The following is a 20,401-nucleotide window of genomic DNA, read 5'->3' as shown; positions in this document are numbered from 1 at the left end:
CAGGACAATGTGTCTGGGGTGGGCCAGGAATTCTTTTTTTTTTTTTTTGAAAGACACCAATTGTACTTGAACATTTGTTATTTATTTTTAAAAATTTATTTATTCACTTTTGGCTGTGTTGGGTCTTCGTTTCTGTGCGAGGGTTTTCTCTAGTTGTGGCAAGCGGGGTCCACTCTTCATCGCGGTGTGCGGGCCTCTCACTATAGCGGCCTCTCTTGTTGCGGAGCACAGGCTCCAGACGCGCAGGCTCAGTAGTTGTGGCTCAAGGGCCTAGTTGCTCCGCAGCATGTGGGATCCTCCCAGACCAGGGCTCGAACCCGTGCCCCCTGCATTAGCAGGCAGATTCTCAACCACTGCGCCACCAGGGAAGCCCCAGGAATTCATTTTTAACAAGCGCTCTACATAATTCTGATATAGGGGACCCACTAGTCACACCTTGAAAGTCACAAACAGAGGGAATGGTAGACCCTGGAGTCAGAAGACGTTACTGAAGGGCTCTCCTAGGTTAACAGGTACAGAAAAGCAGGGGGAAAACCCATCAGGGTAATCATTGAGACATTTTAGTAATAAAGACCATTTTCCTACTAAGTGGTTCATGTTCCTCTCAAGTAGGCTTGCAGAGTCACTGTCTCACAGCCTGATTTGTCTTTGCAATTAGAGCGGGCAATGTGGCTGCGTGTGAAACTCAGAGGCACAAGAGTAGCCCCTGCCCGTCACAGGCTCAGCTCTGAGCCGGCGCTACCCCATTGGGCAGCCCTGTCGAGCAGACTGCAAAAAAGCATTTCTTCTCTGATAATTAAAGAAAAAACAAACATCTACACAGCATTCCAATTCAGTGTGTGTAAACCAAAGCCATGGCTAATACCTCCAAAGAGTAAGTGCTCCTTTGCCCCAACAATTTCTAATATTATCAGATTCTTTCAATTCTGTGCTACAGGCAGGAATATAGCTCATCTATAAAGCAAAAAGTCACAACATAATGGCAGCTTTCTAATCAGGACCTTAAAGACTGGCACCTCCAATCTATCTAAGTGCTAAAAGGCTGCCTTTTTAAGGTGAGCACTTGAGATTGAATGACCTATAAAAGCCACTCAAACTGGAGTCAGAGGGAGCTCCAGAAGGGTCCATATCTAGCACATTCTGGACAAGACCTTCAAATGAGACCACGTTCACGGTCTAGAGGAATATTATGCTAAAATAATTTGTACCTGAGGGTGGGGGGAAAAAATGGTCCTAGAAAACTTGGGAGGTGAGGACCTTATAGAAACATATATATATACACAATATATATAATTTTAAGCAGTGAAAAACTGAATCCCAAATCAACAGAAAATCCTTTGAAACAAAAAGTAAAATACACCTGTAGCTTATATAACGGTTAATTTAATGTCAAAATGACTGGATGACAGGGTACCGAGACACATGGCTAAACATTATTTCTAGGTGTCTGTGAGGGTTGCTGGGTGAGATCAGCATTTGAACTGGACCGAGTAAGGAGGCTGTTGCCCTCCCCAGTTTGGGTGGGCATCATCCAATTGTTCTCCCTCCCTGTTGCGCTGGGACTGCCGTCGTCCCTCGTCCTTGCGGACAGGATGTCACCCCGTCGGCTCTCCGGGTCTCAGGCCTTCAGACTCTAACTGGAACCCATACCCCCCACCTCTCCCGGGTCTCAAGGCTGCAGACCACAGGGAACGGGACTCCTCAGCCTCCATAACCGTGTGAGCCAGTGACCAGTAATAAGTCTCCGGCTGTATCCTACTGATTCTGTGTCTGTCTCTGGATAACTGGTATAATAAAGACAAATGTGTACTTTGAGTGGGATAGTCTAGTTTCCAGTTGTGATGTTGTAAGAGAAACGAATGAGATGTCACCATTGCATCCTTGGTGCCTGTGACAGAGTATTCAACAAATACTTCTCGAGCAAATTTTAAAATACGTATCCTCTACGGGGTTTTGATCATTTAAATTCTTCATGGAAGGCCAACAGTAAAATTGGCCGCGAGGCAAATCACACCCCTACGTAGCGCAAAATTTGACTTGTTCGACATCAAGAAAATTACTCCAAATCCAATGTTGACTCCATCGCATTTTGATGGAGTCAAAATGCACTTAATAGCTCTAAAACAAAAACTCTATCGAAATTTAGGTATCAATTTTAACATTCCCAAAGTGTTTATAAAAATTATTCCAGATTTCTGGCTAAAGCCCGTTTACAGGGCTATCTACTTTTACAATTTTCTTCTATTCTGGTTGATTTAAAGATTTTCCTCCAAAACAGCCATTCCAGACTGTTTAACAATCCCAGGGATGATAAATTTTAACATATTGTATTTACATCCATTAATGTCTTAATAAAATTGAGATGGTTTAAAGGTAATCTGCCCTTCAAGGCAAGCTGGGTGGACTAAATAAATTCCAAACAAACACTCTCTTCATGAGATGGGCTGACTACTTGTAAGACGATAAGCTGATCAAAACAGTGAACTTTTCCAGATAGATGAAAGCTAAAAGATTTTGTATCCTTAAAATACAAAACAGCTCTGGAGGACAGAAAAATACAGGAAGAATGAAGAAAATGGAAGGAAAAAGAAATTCTACTTCCTAGTTCTGTCCTGGAAGAAAACAAGTCATAACAAAGTAAGTGCTTGGGGTTTTATTCTTTAATAAAACAGATCGGTCCAACAGTCCCCAGGTACAAACTTAACCAGTTCTGAACTGATCAAGGACAACGGCACAGAACTCAGTCCTTCCGCAGGGGCATAGTCTCCTCCTTGATGCCCTCCTTGGTCACGATGCAGATCCTGAGTGCGTCCCCAGTGTACACGTCCCTCTCGGCGGCAGAAATGAAGACGTCTTTCACGAGCCGCATGGCTCTGTCCAAGGACAGTGGGACATGCTCCACATTCTGCATGTTCTTAAAACCAACCTGGTGGGACAGAAAACTTGGATGAGGCATCATGTGACCATACAAAGGCAGTCCAGTCTCCCCCAAGGCTTTCACACGTCTCAGGGTTCAAAATGAACACATCACACAAACTTCAAATGTCCCTCAACTGAAATATTTCCAGACCTGGCTGAATTACACATACCTAACACCTGACAAATATCCACTGAGACAAAGCCACTGCTCTTGAAAAGCATACAGTAGAGGGGTGAACATATGTAAGCAAACTATCGTTACAGAATGTGCTGAAACTAAGAAGAAAATAGAGCCAGGAGAGCCCCAAGCTGTCATAACTGAATCTCCCGGGAGAAGAAAAGAAAGCTTCAGCAGAAAATACATCTGAGTAGAGGAGTGCTAAAGGATAAACGAGTTAAAGGATGGAGTAACGTTCCGGACGGAGGCTGTGGTATCTCCAAAGGGATGGAGATGGGAAGGCACATCATTTCAAGGATCTGAGTGGAATACGGAGCGACAGGAGATGAGGCAGATAAGCAATAAGCAGAAGTAACTACATATTACATAACACATTTTAGATAAGCAAGGAGGATGAAATAGGGAAGTAAGCTTGGAGGCAAACAGGATGTTAGGAAATAAACACAATGATCCAGGCAAGATGCCATGCAAGCCTGAATGCAGCCAGCACTAACAGAAAAGGGGGCAAATTAAAGATATACTTGGAAATTAGAATACAAAATGAGGTGACACAGAAATGGTGAGATTGGGGGAGAAATGCATTTTCATGATTTCAGGTAAAAATGGCAAGAGGAGAACAAAAAACATGGACCAACCATTGTAGACAGAAGCGCCTTCGAAGTCATGAAAACAGGGAAGAAGCTGGAGCCATGGAAGTGAGTGGCGGCAGGAGAACCAGTAGAACAGAGACAAGAAGGCTGGGTGGGGCACATCAGCCAAGCAAGCTCAGCAGTGAATCACAAGAAAGCGTTGACTTCTGCGCTCCCCTAAGCTAATGAAGAGAATGCAGAGGAAGGCACTTCGTGTTAATGCCACCAGCCCTGGACGCAGTCTTATTACCTGGTTGTCAAGCAGGGGCTGCAGCATGGCACTGGCTGAGCCTCCAGCCTTGAAGGAGTCTCTCTGGTAGGACCCCACCGGATCAAAGCTGTACACAGCTCCCTTCCCTTAAAGAAGAAAACAGTCTCCGTAAGGATGCATCTTGACCACATTCCCAAATCGTGGTAAAAATAAATCTAATCAAAATGTGATACAAAATGGACTATCAACTTGGCTAAAATTTCAGAAGAAGTGCAGTCTGCTCCTCCCCTCCCCTCCCCTCCCCTCCCCTCCCCTCAGAACGCAATCGGAGGCCCACCTGCCCACTCCTGTCCGCTATGGTGTTTGCCACCAGGGGCTTCATGCTCTCTTCAAGCCACCATCACCGAATACCACGCCGTGGCTCCCACTATGTATGTGGTCTCACAGGTTCACTAGTTAACAATCACAGGTCCTGCTCTAAGTTCTGCACCAAACTCCTCACAACGTTCGTAAAAAGCTAACTGGTGTAGCTGCAGTACAGACACAAGTGTCAGGTTTCCCTGGTGCTGCATGGGAGAAGCATGGAAGCTTACCGTGTATTTTTAAACTAACAGTAAGCACACTCTTTAGCATCAGCACCATAAAAACATCAATTTAATTAAGAAGAAATTTCAGGGACTTCCCTGGAATTCCCTGGCGCAATGGTTAAGAATCCGCCTGCCAATGCAGGGGACACGGGTTCAATCCCTGCTCCGGGAAGATCCCACATGCTGCGGAGCAACTAAGCCCGTGCGCCACAACTACTGAGCCTGCGCTCTAGAGCCCGCGAGCCACAACTACTGAAGCCCGCGCACCTAGAGGCCGTGCTCCGCAACAAGAGACGCCACCGCAATGAGAAGCCCGTGCACCGCAGTGAAGAGTAGAGAGAAAAAGTACGTACCCTATGACCCAGTAGTAATTTCACTTACAGAATTAAGATTTACCTACAAGTAATGCTTACATAAACACACAAAGCAATATGTACAAGATCATTTCTGTATCTCTTACAGAGCAAAAACTTACAAGCAACCAAATCCATTAGCAGAAAATGATATGTCAAGATAGCAATGTGCAGACTACGAAGAGGAAGACAGGTCTGTGGGACACATCCGTAGGACAATGTAAAATAAAGAGCTCTGTGGTATGCAGAGTACAGTCCTATTTTTGTTTAAAGGCCTTAAGTAAACTGTACACCCATTTATATATACACACAAAAACGTATGGAAAGATTAATAAGTAAACTGTAGTTATCCATCTTTGTGGGATTACAGACAAGAAAAGAAGCGGATCACTTTATATGCTTTGGTATTGAGTTTATTACAAAGAATACATGTGACTAATTTTTAAAAAGGCCTTTTAAAAACAACTGTGTTCTGAGTGTGAGAAATCACGGATCATTTATAAGGTATGACTTAAAAGTGACACACCTGATTTTTAAAACACATTATGCCATAACTGAAACACTCCAGTAGTTACCCTGGGAGATGCGAGATAAGGACAATCTTCTTCCTACCATGGACAACTGCCAGCGTTAGCTGTGTGTATTTTTCCCACAGCAGAATTACGGAGATATAACCGTAACCCTAACCCGGCTGAGGAGGCAGCACCTGAAAGAACCTGGAGAAGTGCTCTGCTGGGAGCAAGCTTAGAACAAGAAACAAGGTCACAGCGAGCAAGGCCACTAACTTCAGCACATAAAGAAGCGCTCTGAGGTATAAAGCTGAAGGAACAACCGTATCGCTCATGAGGCCAATAGGCCACAAGTAAAATGAGGCTCAAAAGATTTACCCAAAGGCAAACCAATCTCAGAAAACCACACACAACAGCTTTGAGGGAAACGAAAGAGTGGAATGTACCCAAGACCACAGCTTCAAAGACTCCCTTAGAAAAAGCAAGAGACATCTGTAACATGAGTGCAGAAGGCTGTCTTGACTGTAGGTATAAAGTGATTTTCCTCATCAAAATAATTCTTAAAAAGTGCGATGATTTCAAAGTAAAAAATAAAATAAAACCAGACAAGTCCTAGAAAAAAACACAGGTAAGCCTTTGGTGTGGAAGGCGTTTCTAACAAAGTTAAGACACTCAATACCATAAAGAAAAGATTGACAGATTTGGATGAAACTCAGGAACTTGTGTGTAGCTAAAGACACATCCCAAAGGGGCAGAGACCAAGAACACTCTTGCACCGTATCTACCACATACATTACAAAGGGTTAACACAGTTGTTCTTATAAATCAGTTAAGAAAAAGACTAACCCGCGAATAAGGGAATGAGCAAAGATTAACACATGGGTCAGTCTCCAAAGAAGAAGTGAAAAGGGCAATAAACACGAAGACACCCAACCTCTATAAACAAAAAATACATATAAATTAAAACAACAAAGTATTTACTAGGCAAAGACACAGAATGTGTTAAAATTCTGATACTGGTTAGGATGCAAAAACAGAACCAAAAAAACCCCAAAATAAAAGAAGGTACTCACACCGCTGCTGGTAGAGTGCAGGAGGACTCTTTCTGAAGGCCCAGCCCATGGTGCCAGCAGAATGCAAAACATATAGATATTCTCCGACCCGGAAGCTCGACTTCTAGGAATTTTTTCCAGGGAGATAAGCAGGGTCGGAGAAGTACACAAAATTGTATGTACAGGAGTTGTCATATTGTTTACATTAAGAAAACTGGAAACAACCTACATGACCCTCAGGGGACTGGTGGGGAAACTACGGTGCAGCTCCACCCCGTATGTCAGCCTTGAAATCATACGCATGTCTTCATCCACCAGCATAAAACTACCTCAGCGATAATACAGCCACTGTAGAGTCCCAGAAAAACGTATAAACTACATCCTACTTATGTAGTGTTCACGTGTGCATACCAAGATATCTAAAAGCATGTTCGCTAGAAGTTGAATAGTAATTATCTCTAGGGACAGGCTTTGGGGGATTACTACTTTTATCTTTGTATCTCCCAGTACTATTTGACTTCTATAAGCATTATTGTCTTCATTACAGAAAAACTAAAGCCCTCATTAACTTGGGGAAAATTTTTTAAAAGAGGGCATGATTGCAACTGGCGAGGTAAGGGCACAGAGGTCAAAGTAGATAGCTGTTGACTGTGTCCTGAAGTCAGCTGTTGACCCAGTGTCCTGAGGGTCTCCATAGGAACAGAGCCCCACTTCCACCAACACAAAAGACAGGAAATAAAATCTCAAAACAGGGACTTCCCTGGTGGCTCAGCGGTTAAGAATCCGCCTGCCAATGCAGGGGACACGGGTTCAAGCCCTGGTCCGGGAAGATCCCACATGCCGTGGAGCAACTAAGCCCATGCACCACAACTACTGAGCCTGCGCTCTAGAGCCCACGAGCCACAGCTACTGAAGCCTGCGCACCCAGAGCCCATGCTCCGCCACAAGAGAAGACACCGCAATGAGAAGCCCGCACACCGCAACAAAGAGTAGCCCCCGCTCGCCGCAACTAGAGAAAGCCTGCGCACAACAACGAAGACCCAACACAGCCAAAAAAAAAAAAAAAAAAAAAAATCTCAAAACTTCAGCAGAGGCTCTGGACTTGCAGGCACCAGGCTTAAGCACGGACAAGGTAAAAGGCAGGTACAAAAACAGAAGTGTTAAATGGAGAGCTGATGTGCTCCATCAGTGCAGACCTTTATGACCAGATTTTGATTATCATTCTTCAGTACAAATGGACGGCCAAAATTCAAAAGAAATTTGAAGGAAGCCTCCAACGTAGAAGGCAGCAGCCAAAAATAAACAAGATGAAGAAAGCAATCTGAGGGATTCCCTGGTGGCGCAGTAGTTAAGAATCTGCCTGCTAATGAAGGGGACAGGGGTTCAATCCCTGGCCCGGGAAGATCTCTTCCCACATGCCGCGGAGCAACTAAGCCCATGCGCCACAACTACTGAGCCTGCGCTCTTGAGCCCGCGAGCTACAACTACTGAGCCCGAGTGCTACAGCTACTGAAGCCTGTGCGCCTAGAGCCCGTGCTCCGCAACAAGAGAAGCCACGACGATGAGAAGCCCGCGCACTGCGATGAAGAGTAGCCCCTGCTTGCCACAACTAGAGGAAGCCCGTGTGCAGCAACGAAGACCCAACACAGCCAAAAGTAAAAACAAATAAATAATTTTTTTAAAAAGGAATAAATTGTCTCAGTGGGTGTATACATATTCCAAACTTATCAAATTATGCACTAAAAAAAAGCAATTGGATAAAATGTAGAGAACACAGGAAAACTTCAAAGGAAGTACAAAAGAAATCTAGCAGTAACAGGATACTTAAAATAAAAATAAAGGAGCTAACAAATAAGAAAAAGCTCCTGGAAATTAATGATGGCAAAAATAGAAAGCTCAGTAAAGAATGAGGCACTGAAGTTGAGGAAATCTTCAGAGCAGAACAAAAAAATAAACAGGTGGACAACACGCAGGGGAAAAAATGAGGACCTATGGGATCACAGCCCAGGTGGCTGTGGAGAAGGCAGGGCTGGGAGAGGAGGAGGAGGAGAGGCAAGAAGAAGGCAGAGGAGACAAAGGAAATGAGAAAAGACTCTGGACGAGGAGCCTCGCTGTAACCTCTCACAACACTAGGATACAGAGAAGACTCGAAAAACAAAGACTCAAAAAGGTCTCCTGACTCCTTTCTTCAGAAATTTCTCTAGAGATGCACACCACCAAACAAGGAAATAAACCAAGCACGAGGAGAGCACGGGTGAAAGAGCTGGAGACTGTCCTGGGAAACAGAAAAAGAAGGCAAAGGATGGCTTTACTACACACATAAATTCCTCTAAAGAATAAAAATCAAATCAAACCAGACAAGATTAGAGGGGGGAAAAAAAGGTTAGAAATGCCTGAGAATACCACCAAAACAAGCAAGAGTGTAATCACGTGGAAATCAAAGCACAGGGCTCTGAAGTCAAACAGATCCAAACCTTAAGCTCTGCCGTTCAGTACACATGAGGTTTCTCCCATCAGCCTGACGCTCAGGAAGACTCAAAGGACATTGTCCGGCTGCTGAGATTCAACGGCAGCTGTTACTAATATTGCTAAAATCTGAACTTATTGACCTGACAACATTCAAGGCAGACATAACTGAAGTCAAAAAAGGCACCAGAAGTGCCCAGCATGCTGGGTTAGGCAAGCTAACCTGTGGCTAGAATTTAATTACCCAGGTTAAGTGTAATTAATTTCTATGTACCATTTCTGTGCTTTATATTTTCTCTTAGTTTTCAAGCAAGTTTGAAAGCCTGAAAAAACTGTGTCAACCTAATTTGTCCTCATATAAACCATGGTAGGTAAAATGATGAGAATGCTCCCAGAGGTCACATACAGGGGCAGAGGTGAGAGAGAGAGAGAGAGAGAGAGAGAGAGAGAGAGGGAGAACAAAGAAAAAACCTACGGAACAGAAACGGACAGGAGGAAAAACTAGAGAGGAGATGAGAAGAACCTGACTCCATCCTACCCAGAAACCTTCCCTCTCAGAAAGGTAGACTCGTTTCAATGATACCCAAGACATTTCTGTAACTTCTTTTTACAATGGACTACTCTAAAAGGCAGCACAGATCTGTCCTGGGAGATTGTATTTGATTTCTGGAAGCAACTAAAAGTCAATTCAAATCAGACCTGGTGAAAAACACTGCTGCCCTTTGATCCATGCTTTGGATCAAAAACAGCATGGAAATGTCAAGTAACAATGCTGATTTTCCCTGGCCCTCCTGGTACGACTCTGACAGAAAATCAAAGAGGGATTTTAAAAATGATCCAAAAACACTGGTGGAAATGCACTTCTTTAACACATTACTTTCAAAAAAACCTTTTGAAGTCAAGTATGTTTGTCTTACTTTAGAATCATCATACTTAGGTCAAGCTTCTCCAAGTCAGGTTTCTTTCTGTAAGATTAAAATGCTAAATATACTATCAAATTCATGCAAGATCTTGAGAAAATAGTAAAACAACTGACTGCCCAACATTCACTTAATACACCACTTGCTGTGTGTCTCTGGATAATCATTTATTTCCCTTTCAGCTTCAGTTTCTTCACTGCTTTAATTATGAGAAAATGAAGTTGCTGGGAAGAGGGTATCTGGTTCTTTTCAACTCTGGTTGGAAAGACACACATCTAAGACATGCCACCCCATTCATCATCCAGAAAGAAAACATCCTACCTTCTTCATCGAGTCCCCCGATGATGTTGTACACATAGTAGGGAAAAAAGCGCCTAGAATACAGGATTGTAGACAGCATTGCAGCAATCGCCCCTGTCGTCATGGTCTTATTATTGGAATGTTTATACATCTGCAATTATTAACAAAAATAACAGGCATGTAGGGGCAGAGTATATTAAAGACTAGAACAATGAACAGTAAATTGAAAAGAATGAAAGCCTATCTTGGTGAAGCGGGAAAGGATGCCTGTTTCTTTCATGATCAAACAACACAATACTACTAAAATAAAATAATACTTTATTATGTCCTATCATTTTGGGGGGCTACAAACACTTCTGTGGGAAAGAATGCTAAGTTTGCCCTCAGCTCTTTGGTTTAAAGACTACTTTCCATGCCATCCTCATCCCAGGCACTGCTAACTCCAGAGCAAATATACACAAACAGAGCATAAGAGGCGACCTGGAGAGGGTGTTCCAAATCCAGCTCTCCACTCTGCGAACGGACAGTGGTCAGGAAAGTCCATGGGCCAAATCCAGCCCACCACTTGTTTCTATAAAGTTTTATTGGAACACAGTCTCGTTCATTCATTACATATTGTCTATGTCTGCTTTTGCACAAGGGCGGAGTTGAACAGTTGCCACAGAAACCAAATGGCTCATAAAGTTGAAGATATTTGCTATGCTAACTCCTGATCAGACTCAGCTGTAAGTCGCTCTCTTTGCAGAGTAGATACCTGTGAGATATGAGGGCAGCACCCCAACTGTGTGTGAATACAGTACAGTGGTCTTGATCCTTAGAGCATCTACCATGGAGAACAGAAGTATCCAAAATAGCATCTTACACAGTGATTTCCAATCTTAGATTTACTACATCCTTGGGAATCCCAAATTATCCAATAAAATAAATTTAAGTTCAGCAATTTGTCAGCTACATAGCAAACATCTCTAAAGAGAAACCTAAGAAGTACTATAAAATCAAACAATGACAAATACTGAAGAAAGATGAGAAATGAGCTACTTGGATAAATCGGTGTATAGAAACATTTTTTCCACGGTTATAAAGAAAATTCTTGATTTCATTTCATTTCAAAACCAAGCACCAACATTTATTCACCTCACCATCTACACAATACTATATGAAAGAAAAATTCCAAGGACTGTACATTGAGTTGAACTCACTGTTGCTTGTTTTATTTTATTAACAAAACATTACTCTCCATGTCAATGTTTATTTTTGTCCTCTAAATGCCATTTATAAAATATGCATTAGGAATCATACAAATACATCAATAAATACAAGTCACTAAAGCTTTCAATATAAATAGGTTTTAAATAAATGTTAACAATTGATAAATGCTGAATGAAATCACTTCTACACATTCAGAAAGCAAGTATCAGTTAAACAAATTCATTACATACTCCAGTGACATCACTCATAATCTTAAGGGTTATTCACAAATAGGCAAAACAGAACGCGACCAACCCGACTAACTTTTTCATGTACCAGCTGGACTTACCAACTACTAAATTAAAAATTACGACACGTAGCCTACAAAATTAAATAAGAAAATTAACAGCATATAATATTGACACTGTAAATGTCAGCAGTTTAAAAAATGTCAGCAGGCTATAACTGATTAAGCAACAGAGCTACATTTCTGAATACTGACACATGGTGATTGAGAATCCTACTCTAACCCTATACTGTTACCAACTAAGAGAGTAGTTACTGGTTATTATTACAGATAAAATCCATTTTAGTACAGTCCAAATTACACCTATCCTATTCTCCCTGAAACCACTTGCAGCAAACACTGCTAATGCACACGGGCGATAATGAAAATCCAGACGGGCCTCTGCTTTCATCAAGTCAGCATTCCTTTGTTTTCTATGCCTCCCCAGCTCCCACGGAAGACATGCAGGCAGTGTCAGCCCTTTAAAAACTGTAAAACAGGTTAGTCTGTCTCGTTCTCTTACTTCTTCCGAATACCACCCTTTTCTTCGTCTCCTCCACCCTCATCCACCTTGGGTCAAATCTCCTTCCTCAGCTAGAGACCAACGAAAGCCTGTTGAGGGGTAGGTGACAACGGCGTGGGTAGGTGGTGACAATGGCGTGGGTCGTGCCTCCAGCGCCAACGGCTGGTTTGTTCCTTCTTCCCCTGCTCCTGCCAACAGTGCAGTGCTATGAAGAGAGCACGTCAGCTGACGGTACTCCAGACCAGGCTTCGGTCTAAAAGCTTGCCTCCTCTGCAGAAACAGATTTGTTTCATTTCTGAGGGAAGAGTATCTTCAGAAGAAACCCCTCCCAGTCTGCCTCAAAAAAGGTAGATAATCCTTTACTTTATACTGTACATGTATTTTAACAAGAGGGACTTGCTGTAGTTTCACATTATGCTACTTCGATGATGCTGCAGCAACAGTATCATTTCCTTTCCAGGGGAGGTGATAGTTTCACCTGCTAAACTAGTTCTTCTCCAGCTATTCTGAGCAAGTCATGATGCACGCTTAAAAGAGTCTAAAGAACTGTTATTAGCTTTCCATAGTGTAGACATATACAAAAGCATCTACCTTTAGTCTTGCTTCAATAATCTTTGTCAGGGTAAGACAGTCTCCATGAAAACCGCTACATCCAATGACTGTTTTGTCTGTTCTGTAAAGAAAACCACATTTCAGGAAACTGAGTTGGTTTGACAGTACAGGAAAACATGTCTTGGGTAATTTTAAATTGAAAACTCCCATTCCCATCATTCACCAAATGGTAATGGGACAACTATTTAGTTAGCTCTTTTTGGGGGGAGGCGGGGGGAAGGTCCTGTACCCCAGCATCTCACTCAAAAGAATAAATGAAACTATGAATGGACTAAGGAGAATATGACTGAATTTTTTTACAACCTTAGGTTGAGGGCAGCCAATTTACATATGATATAATCCAGTGTCCACACAGAAAAGCTTTATAAATTTGATTACATAAAAAATTAAAACTTCTATAAAAATACAATGAACAAAGTTTTAAAAAAAAAAAAAAAAAAAAAAAGAACCGAGAGCGCCGTTGCCCAGGTTCAATCCCTGGTCGGGGAAGTGAGATCCCATAAGCCACTCGGCGTAGCCAAAAAGGAAAAAAAAAAGAACTAAGAAAATATATGTGTAGTACATACCACCAAAGTCTAATTTTAATTTCCTTATTCTACAAAGGGTTCCTAAAAATATGAAAAGCATTAACAGCACAATGGCTCATGGGGATGTAATACACGGCATGGTGACTACAGTTAATAAGCCTGTGCTGCATATTTAAAAGTTGCTGAGAGAGTAGATCTTAGAAGTTCTCATCACAAGGAAACAAATGTCGTAACTATGTGTGGTAACAGATATTAACCAGACTAACTGTGATCATTTTGCAATATATACAAATACAGAATCATTATGTCGCATACCTGAAACTATTATATGTCAATTATATCGCAATTAAAAAAAAACACAATGGAAAGATGGGTAACTTATATGAAAAGTCACATAAAAAGAGACACGAGTCACCATAAACATATAAAAGAACCTCCACGCCAATCAGAAATTCAAATCTAAATACGAGATGATTTCAACCTATTAGACGAAAAATGCCTAATGCTGGTGACGTGGTGGGAAATGTGTACTCTCAAGATGCTGGCAAAGAGTATACACTGATGCAAGCTTTTAGAAGGCTCGTTTGACAGTATCTAGTAGAAATTTAAATGCACACCATTTTCACTCAATAATTCCACTGCTAGAAATTCATCCAGTCGATATACTTATGCAAGTTTGCAAAGATATACTCTAGGTTCACCTGTGTGCAAGTATACATATTATTTTAATGGCTCTCCAAAACAAAACAAACAAAAACAACCCAAATGCCCACCAGAGGGAAACAGATAAAATTTTGGCACATCTATGTCTCAAAAACTAATTCCCAAGTCTTGACATGTATAAGGAAACACAAACCAATCTCATCAAGAAATAATCAGCAGAGGCCACATGATACCCTTCCTTTCAGAAATACAAGGATGACTCACACAGAACGTACCTGTCCAGCTGCGGAGACCACTGGCACCTCCAGGGGCATCACCCGCACTTCCTGATCTACCCCTACAACCAACCTCACTGCACTGAGCCAAGGACCCCCCAATACACCATAAGGCTTCACTGCCTATACTACCGAGAAGAGTTGACAGTACCAAGAGGGTAGAACAAAACCTGAGCTTCCGAATGATTCTGCCAAATATCCAGGTACATAAATGAAGAGGCGTTCTTATGCAAAGAATAAAGAGGAAATGTAAGTCTCCAACAGGTGAGGAAGAGGCAGACTTGGCTCTAGGTCAGCCCCAAAGGGCATGGGATCAGGGGCACGCAGGCAATTCACCTGCATGTATGGTCTAGCGCAAAAGATGCACGGCAGGAACACAGGAAGTCATTAATGTTCTGTCTCTATATACCTGAAGAACTTCATTTAAAAAAACTGGGTATTCACTTAGGCAGCACACAAACTAAAACAGAACATTACAAAGATGAGCAGAATCTTGCACAAGGATAATATATATAAAATGACGTATTTAAATTGTATTTATGACGTTACTACTTTCAAATTATAAAAGTTACAACTTAGAAGGAAAAATTATAGCATGGGTGCACTACAAATTGGAGAAGAGAAAGGGGTATCAAAAGACAGAAGTGGACAGAAAGGGAACTGGGAAGATGAAGACAAGGTCACTGTCCTTTAGGTTAAGATGTGGGCCAGCCCACGCCCTGCAGCACCGCAAGGCCCACCCAGAGGACCCGAACCTCATCAGTCCACCCCTGCTACAATTCAAGGTTAAGACGATCTCGTGGACCAATGCAGGCGTAACCACCACTTTTAACTGTGTCTAAAAACGTTGAGTACAAACACCGCTAACATGCAAGATGCATTTAGGTAATTTATGCAGACTTTCTTCCCCCGTACACATGACTTTCTTATGTTTTAGAAAGAATATAAGCACCCCATTAAAACTGTGAACCTTGGATACAACTGCTTACAATATGGTTGAATTGCACGTTTCAGGTTATTTTCTTTTTTAAGGTGCAGATTAAAAAAAAAATTTCAACATATTAATGGATGCATAGAAGGATGAAAATATGTATGATAAAGTAAGAATAATAAAATACTGATAAGATCTAGGTGATAGTGTGTGAGTGTTCACTACAAAATTATGCTACCTTTGTCGTATATTTGAAATTTTCATAAGACGTTGAGGTAAAAAATATTTAAGTTACCAAAAACACTGCTGGTACCTAGATATGGCAAATATCATGAAGATTACATACTGAATTATTAGAAAACAATTTCCTAACAAAAATGCAAGCTAAGCTCCAAACAGGCAATTTAAAAATTCATGCAACAAGTCATTTAGAAGTTAAATCTCCTGCAGTATTAAATCACGAGATGCTGAGAGCACGTCCTTAGAAATATCTACTTACAATTTGTAACATTTGGGGCTGTCCCGCGTGTGAATTGAAAACCCCTCACTCAGTCGGGTGTCAGAAGCAACAATTGAAAAATCTTCTCCTGCAATTGCCAATACGGTACTGAGGGGAAGAGAAAGACAAAACATTCATGAATTCTTCTGGATGGTAACAAGAGCTTTCCCAAAATGAGAATGCTCCACAGCATATACTGGGATAAAATATACTAGACGTAAGCAAGTGCAGGGTTCAGACGGAAGAGGAAAGATCAGGGGAAAGGATCCCTGGCTACAGGTCATCCGGGAAAAAAATATTAAGTACTCCGTAAAAAACACAAACCTGAATCAGAGCTACAGGCTCCTCAGCAGAAGGTAACAGAAAAAAATCACTAACTTATCACCATCATCAAAAAATTAACATCTACCGATACTATAAAGCAGCCAAAGGCCATGGCCCTGCCCGCCGGGGGGGTGGAAGGGCAGTTAGGTGTAGACAGTGGCACTACAACACAAGCCATCCGAGCTCAGGGAAGAGAGGCTTAGTGTTTTTCTTTTCTTTTAAATTTATCTTGTTTTCTCTTTTTTAAAAATCTATATTCTCTTGCACATAAAAGTCATAAGCACGTATGTATAAATATATACATATATTTTTTGCTCATTTTAAGAACCTATCCCCCTTTTTATGTTTTTAATTTTATTTTTTTATACAGCAGGTTCTTATTAGTCAACCATTTGATACACACCAGTGTATACATGTCAATCCCAACCTCCCAATTCATCACACCACCACCCCCGACCCCCGTAAAATTAATTCTGTAGTTTTTATTTTTTGGCCACGCCAAGCGGCATGTGGGATCTTAGTTCCCTCACCAGGGATGGAACCCCCTGCCCCCTGCATTGGAAGTGCACACTCTTAACCACTGGACCTCCAGGGAAGTCCAAAGGCTTAATGTTTTTCATTTCTTTATATCCAAGTCTTTATATAATGCCTTGCACTCAGGAAGACACCCAAATATCCGTTGGAAAATGGACCAACAAAGAACAAACTTTTCCCTTAGTGGCTGTGTGGCTCATGATAGCAGTTTAGTGGAGGCCTAGAGCATGAATTCTAAAAGCAGACCGTCTGGGTTCTAAGTCTGGCTCTCCTGCTTAGCAGGTAATGAGACGGTGGGTAAGTTGCTTAACTTCTCAAGGCCTCAGTGTCCTCATATATGTATCAGAGATCATAACAGTAGCTACCTTATTTGGGTATTAGAGGATTAAATGAGTTGATAATTGTTAACCCCTCATACCAGTGCCTGACACATAACTGGTCCTCCAGAAAGTGTTAGCTATGATCCTTGTGGCATAAGCACGAGACAGCAGAGTGTGATCACTGAGAACCTGGGCTCTGGAGTTACCCGAAACCCGTCCCTGCCACTTAACAGCTCTGTGACCTTGGACAAATCATCCAAGTTCAAGTTGATGGTATCAGCAGCTGCTGTGTTAAAGGGTGGCTGTGAGAGTTAGACGGCATGACCCACATAAAGCACCTGCACTGTGCCTCACAGAACATAAGCGCTCAGAAAACTTCGGCCATTATTCTTACCGAGGTGGGATGGCACTAGAAGTCCCAAGTAGAAAAGGATGGTATTGCACATAACATGAACAGTGAATAAAGGAAAACTGGTATAATTCAAACAGGACATTCAAACAACTTATTCAGGTGTCCCTTTTTGTGTATACAAGCGGAGTGGCATAAGGCGTATGTCATGGACGGATCCAACCGCAGAAGCTCTCACATGGAAAAGCACAGATCTCGGAATTTTTGTGAGGAACCAAAGGTTATACGAGCAGAATGAGAAAAGTTCCATCTGCAAAGTGGAGTTTTAAGAAGACTACTGTGACAATAACACTATATGTGAAATAGGATGGAAACTCTTTCAGTAAGACTAATGCAGTAGGAAGGTAGCGACGTGAACAGGAAGAAACAGGTAAATCCAAAAAACATAAACACACAAACTGTACAGGTTTCTGTAACTACCAAAATGTCTTAGAAGCTGGAAGAGCCAATTTTGACATCCAAGATTTTAAACTCTGACAAGCAGCATGATGGCCTAATTATAAGCAGTGTAAATAAGAAGTGACTAATTGATACAGCCACTATGGAGAACAGTATGGAGGTTCCTTAAAAAACTACAAATAGAACTACCATACGACCCAGCAATCCCACTACTGGGCATATACCCTGAGAAAACCATAGGTCAAAAAGAGTCATGTACCAAAATGTTCATTGCAGCTCTATTTACAATAGCCAGGACATGGAAGCAACCTAAATGTCCATCGACAGATGAATGGATAAAGAAGATGTGGCACCTATATACAATGGAATATTACTCAGCCATAAAAAGAAATGAAATGGAGGTATTTGTAATGAGGTGGATGGAGTTAGAGTCTGTCATACAGAGTGAAGTAAGTCAGAAAGAGAAAAACAAATACAGTATGCTAACACATATATACGGAATCTAAGGAAAAAAAAAAAAAAAAAAAAAGGCCATGAAGAACCTAGCGGCAAGACGGGAATAAAGACACAGACCTACTAGAGAATGGACTTGAGGATATGGGGAGGGGGTGGGGTGAGATGTGACAGGGTAAGAGAGTGTCATGGACATACATACACTACCAAATGTAAAATAGATAACTAGTGGGAAGCAGCCGCATAGCACAGGGAGATCAGCTCTGTGCTTTGTGACCACCTAGAGGGGTGGGATGGGGAGGGTGGGAGGGAGGGAGAAGCAAGAGGGAAGAGAAATGGGAACATATTGTATATGTATAACTGATTCACTTTGTTATAAAGCAGAAGCTAACACACCATTGTAAGGCAATTATACTTCAATAAAGATGTTTAAAAAAAAAGAAGTGACTGAGAGGAATAATTAGTTTGCTTTTTGTTTTAATATCTTAAGTTATGGTGAGGGCAGAAAATCCGGGTGGAAAGTTGTATTTAAGAAGCCAGAATCGAGGGGCTCATGAAAGGTACAACTGGAGAAACAGATTTGGGAATATCGTCCCATAAATGAAACACGTGCGAGCACTCAGTGACAAACGTGGAGGCTCACCAACTGGAGTTTAACCACGTTTAGTGAGAATAGAAAAAGACACAGGACTAAGTCTTATTTTGTAGAAGCAAACGCTGCCCAAGAGCCAGCAGGAGTAAATATTAAAGAAAAAGAACGAAGACTGAGAAAAGGTAATTCAATAATGAGAAAGCCACAGCAACTAACTTTAGGGCAGTAATTGGATTACAAAGGTTAAAAAGTGAATAATGAACGCTGAATACCTTATAAGTCTTATATAGAATCTGCAACTGCCTCATGAAATGGGTCTATTAACGCATTTTGTGGTATAACTACTTCATTAGTTGTCATAGGAAATATTTAGAAGTGCAATAATAAAAGCATACATAAACTCCATGGCAACACAGCTATGGATTCAAATCCTGGGGCTCAACTTCACACCAGCTCCGTGACTAAAAAAATTTAACTTCTAAGGGCCCAGGTTCATTTGTAAAATTGAGGCATATACCATCTAACACTCAGTCATCGTGAGGATTAAAAAAGGTAACTGCTTTCAATTTACAAAATGCTTCTCTTTTGATTCTCCTCCCGCCCACCCCCCCCCCCCGCCAAAATATGAGTAGCTAAGAAAGACAAGGAAATCTGGGTTCAAGAAGTTGAGGGGTACCCAAAGACCACACTGCTCTTTAGTAGCAGAAACAAGGCTAAAATCATGGCCTTCCACCCTGTTTGCAACATACGGCAAAAATCTGCATTAAAATTTCAAATCCATAAGGACCTGATTAATTAACCTGGTTGCCTTAAAGGACCATCCGTTTGTTCCAATTGGGTGGGGATATTTTAAAGTACAAAGTTTGGTTGGTCAACTATAATCAGTGCTTAAATATACAGCTCTTCATTGTTAGGAGTCCTAAACAGAGTGTTTTTCCACAACCCTGATTCTTTTAGTGCACTATCAAGGAAAAAAGTATTATATAAGATAAAGATGGTAACTAAAAAAAAAAAAAGACAACTTGAATGCAACATGCAAGAATACAATATTCAAAGGTCCCCCTTCTGAGTATTTTTTTTCCTGAACTTACGCTAACCCTTAAAAATAAACACTTATCTATGAAACTAAGTCTGGCCGACTAATCCTACCCGCTATTTAACATAACAGAAAATGATGAAGTAGTTTGATTTAGCTGCAGACACAACTACATCTAACGACACGGCCAATCAACCCTCTTTCATCTCAGGTGCTCAACCTGCCCCTTGCCTGCTGGCGCGAGAAACCCATTCAGATAGTAAGGAAAGGTTCGGTCCATTTTTAAAGCTCTTCCAGAGCAGAGCCCAGATACCAATTTCTACCTCCTGTCCACGCAAACCTGCCCGTCCACATCGAGACCCAGTGACTGGCCTGTAAGGTGAAGCCCTGAGGAACAAGATCGAACCGAGCAACCACGGAGAGGGAGGCCTGCGGCTGGCGGGGCAAAGCCGGGTAGCCATGCCGACAGCCTTAGGCAGGGACATGGGGTGGGGGGAGAAGGAGGAAGCGGCGGCTCTCCGGGCTTTACCCTCCGTTGAAAGCGTAGGGCGAAAAGCGCAGCTGCAAAGGGCCCGCGGCGCTGTGAGGCTCCATGGCCGGGTCTCTGCCCAGGCCCGAGTACGCGGCTACCGAGGACAACATCCCGCGGCTCCGCTCCTGCTGTCTCACGGCGAGATGGCGGCCCCTACCGGAAATGGCGCCACTT

The 20,401-nt window shown here is 42.0% G+C and overlaps 1 protein-coding gene across 2 annotated transcripts; it reads right to left on the bottom strand.

Annotated features, from left to right (window-relative positions):
• Positions 1–2,638: 2,638 nt before the first annotated feature.
• On the bottom strand, positions 2,639–20,390 carry PSMB1 (proteasome 20S subunit beta 1). 2 transcript variants are annotated; one of them, XM_068551391.1, is made up of 6 exons: positions 20,225–20,390; positions 15,629–15,736; positions 12,713–12,794; positions 10,146–10,275; positions 3,977–4,083; positions 2,639–2,926 (listed from the first exon to the last, which is right to left on the bottom strand). In XM_068551391.1, the coding sequence occupies exons 1-6, from the start codon at positions 20,335–20,337 to the stop codon at positions 2,741–2,743; spliced, it is 726 nt and encodes a 241-aa protein (XP_068407492.1). In that variant the 5' UTR covers positions 20,338–20,390; the 3' UTR covers positions 2,639–2,740. The 2 variants fall into 2 exon arrangements, with proteins under 2 accessions (XP_068407492.1, XP_068407493.1); XM_068551392.1 differs by lacking the exon at positions 15,629–15,736.
• Positions 20,391–20,401: the final 11 nt, after the last annotated feature.

The sequence above is a fragment of the Eschrichtius robustus genome, chromosome 9 (genome assembly GCF_028021215.1).
Source record: "Eschrichtius robustus isolate mEscRob2 chromosome 9, mEscRob2.pri, whole genome shotgun sequence".
Lineage (NCBI taxonomy): Eukaryota > Metazoa > Chordata > Mammalia > Artiodactyla > Eschrichtiidae > Eschrichtius > Eschrichtius robustus.
The sequence above is the reverse complement of the archived record's forward strand: the minus strand, read 5'-3'. Positions and strand labels throughout refer to the sequence as shown.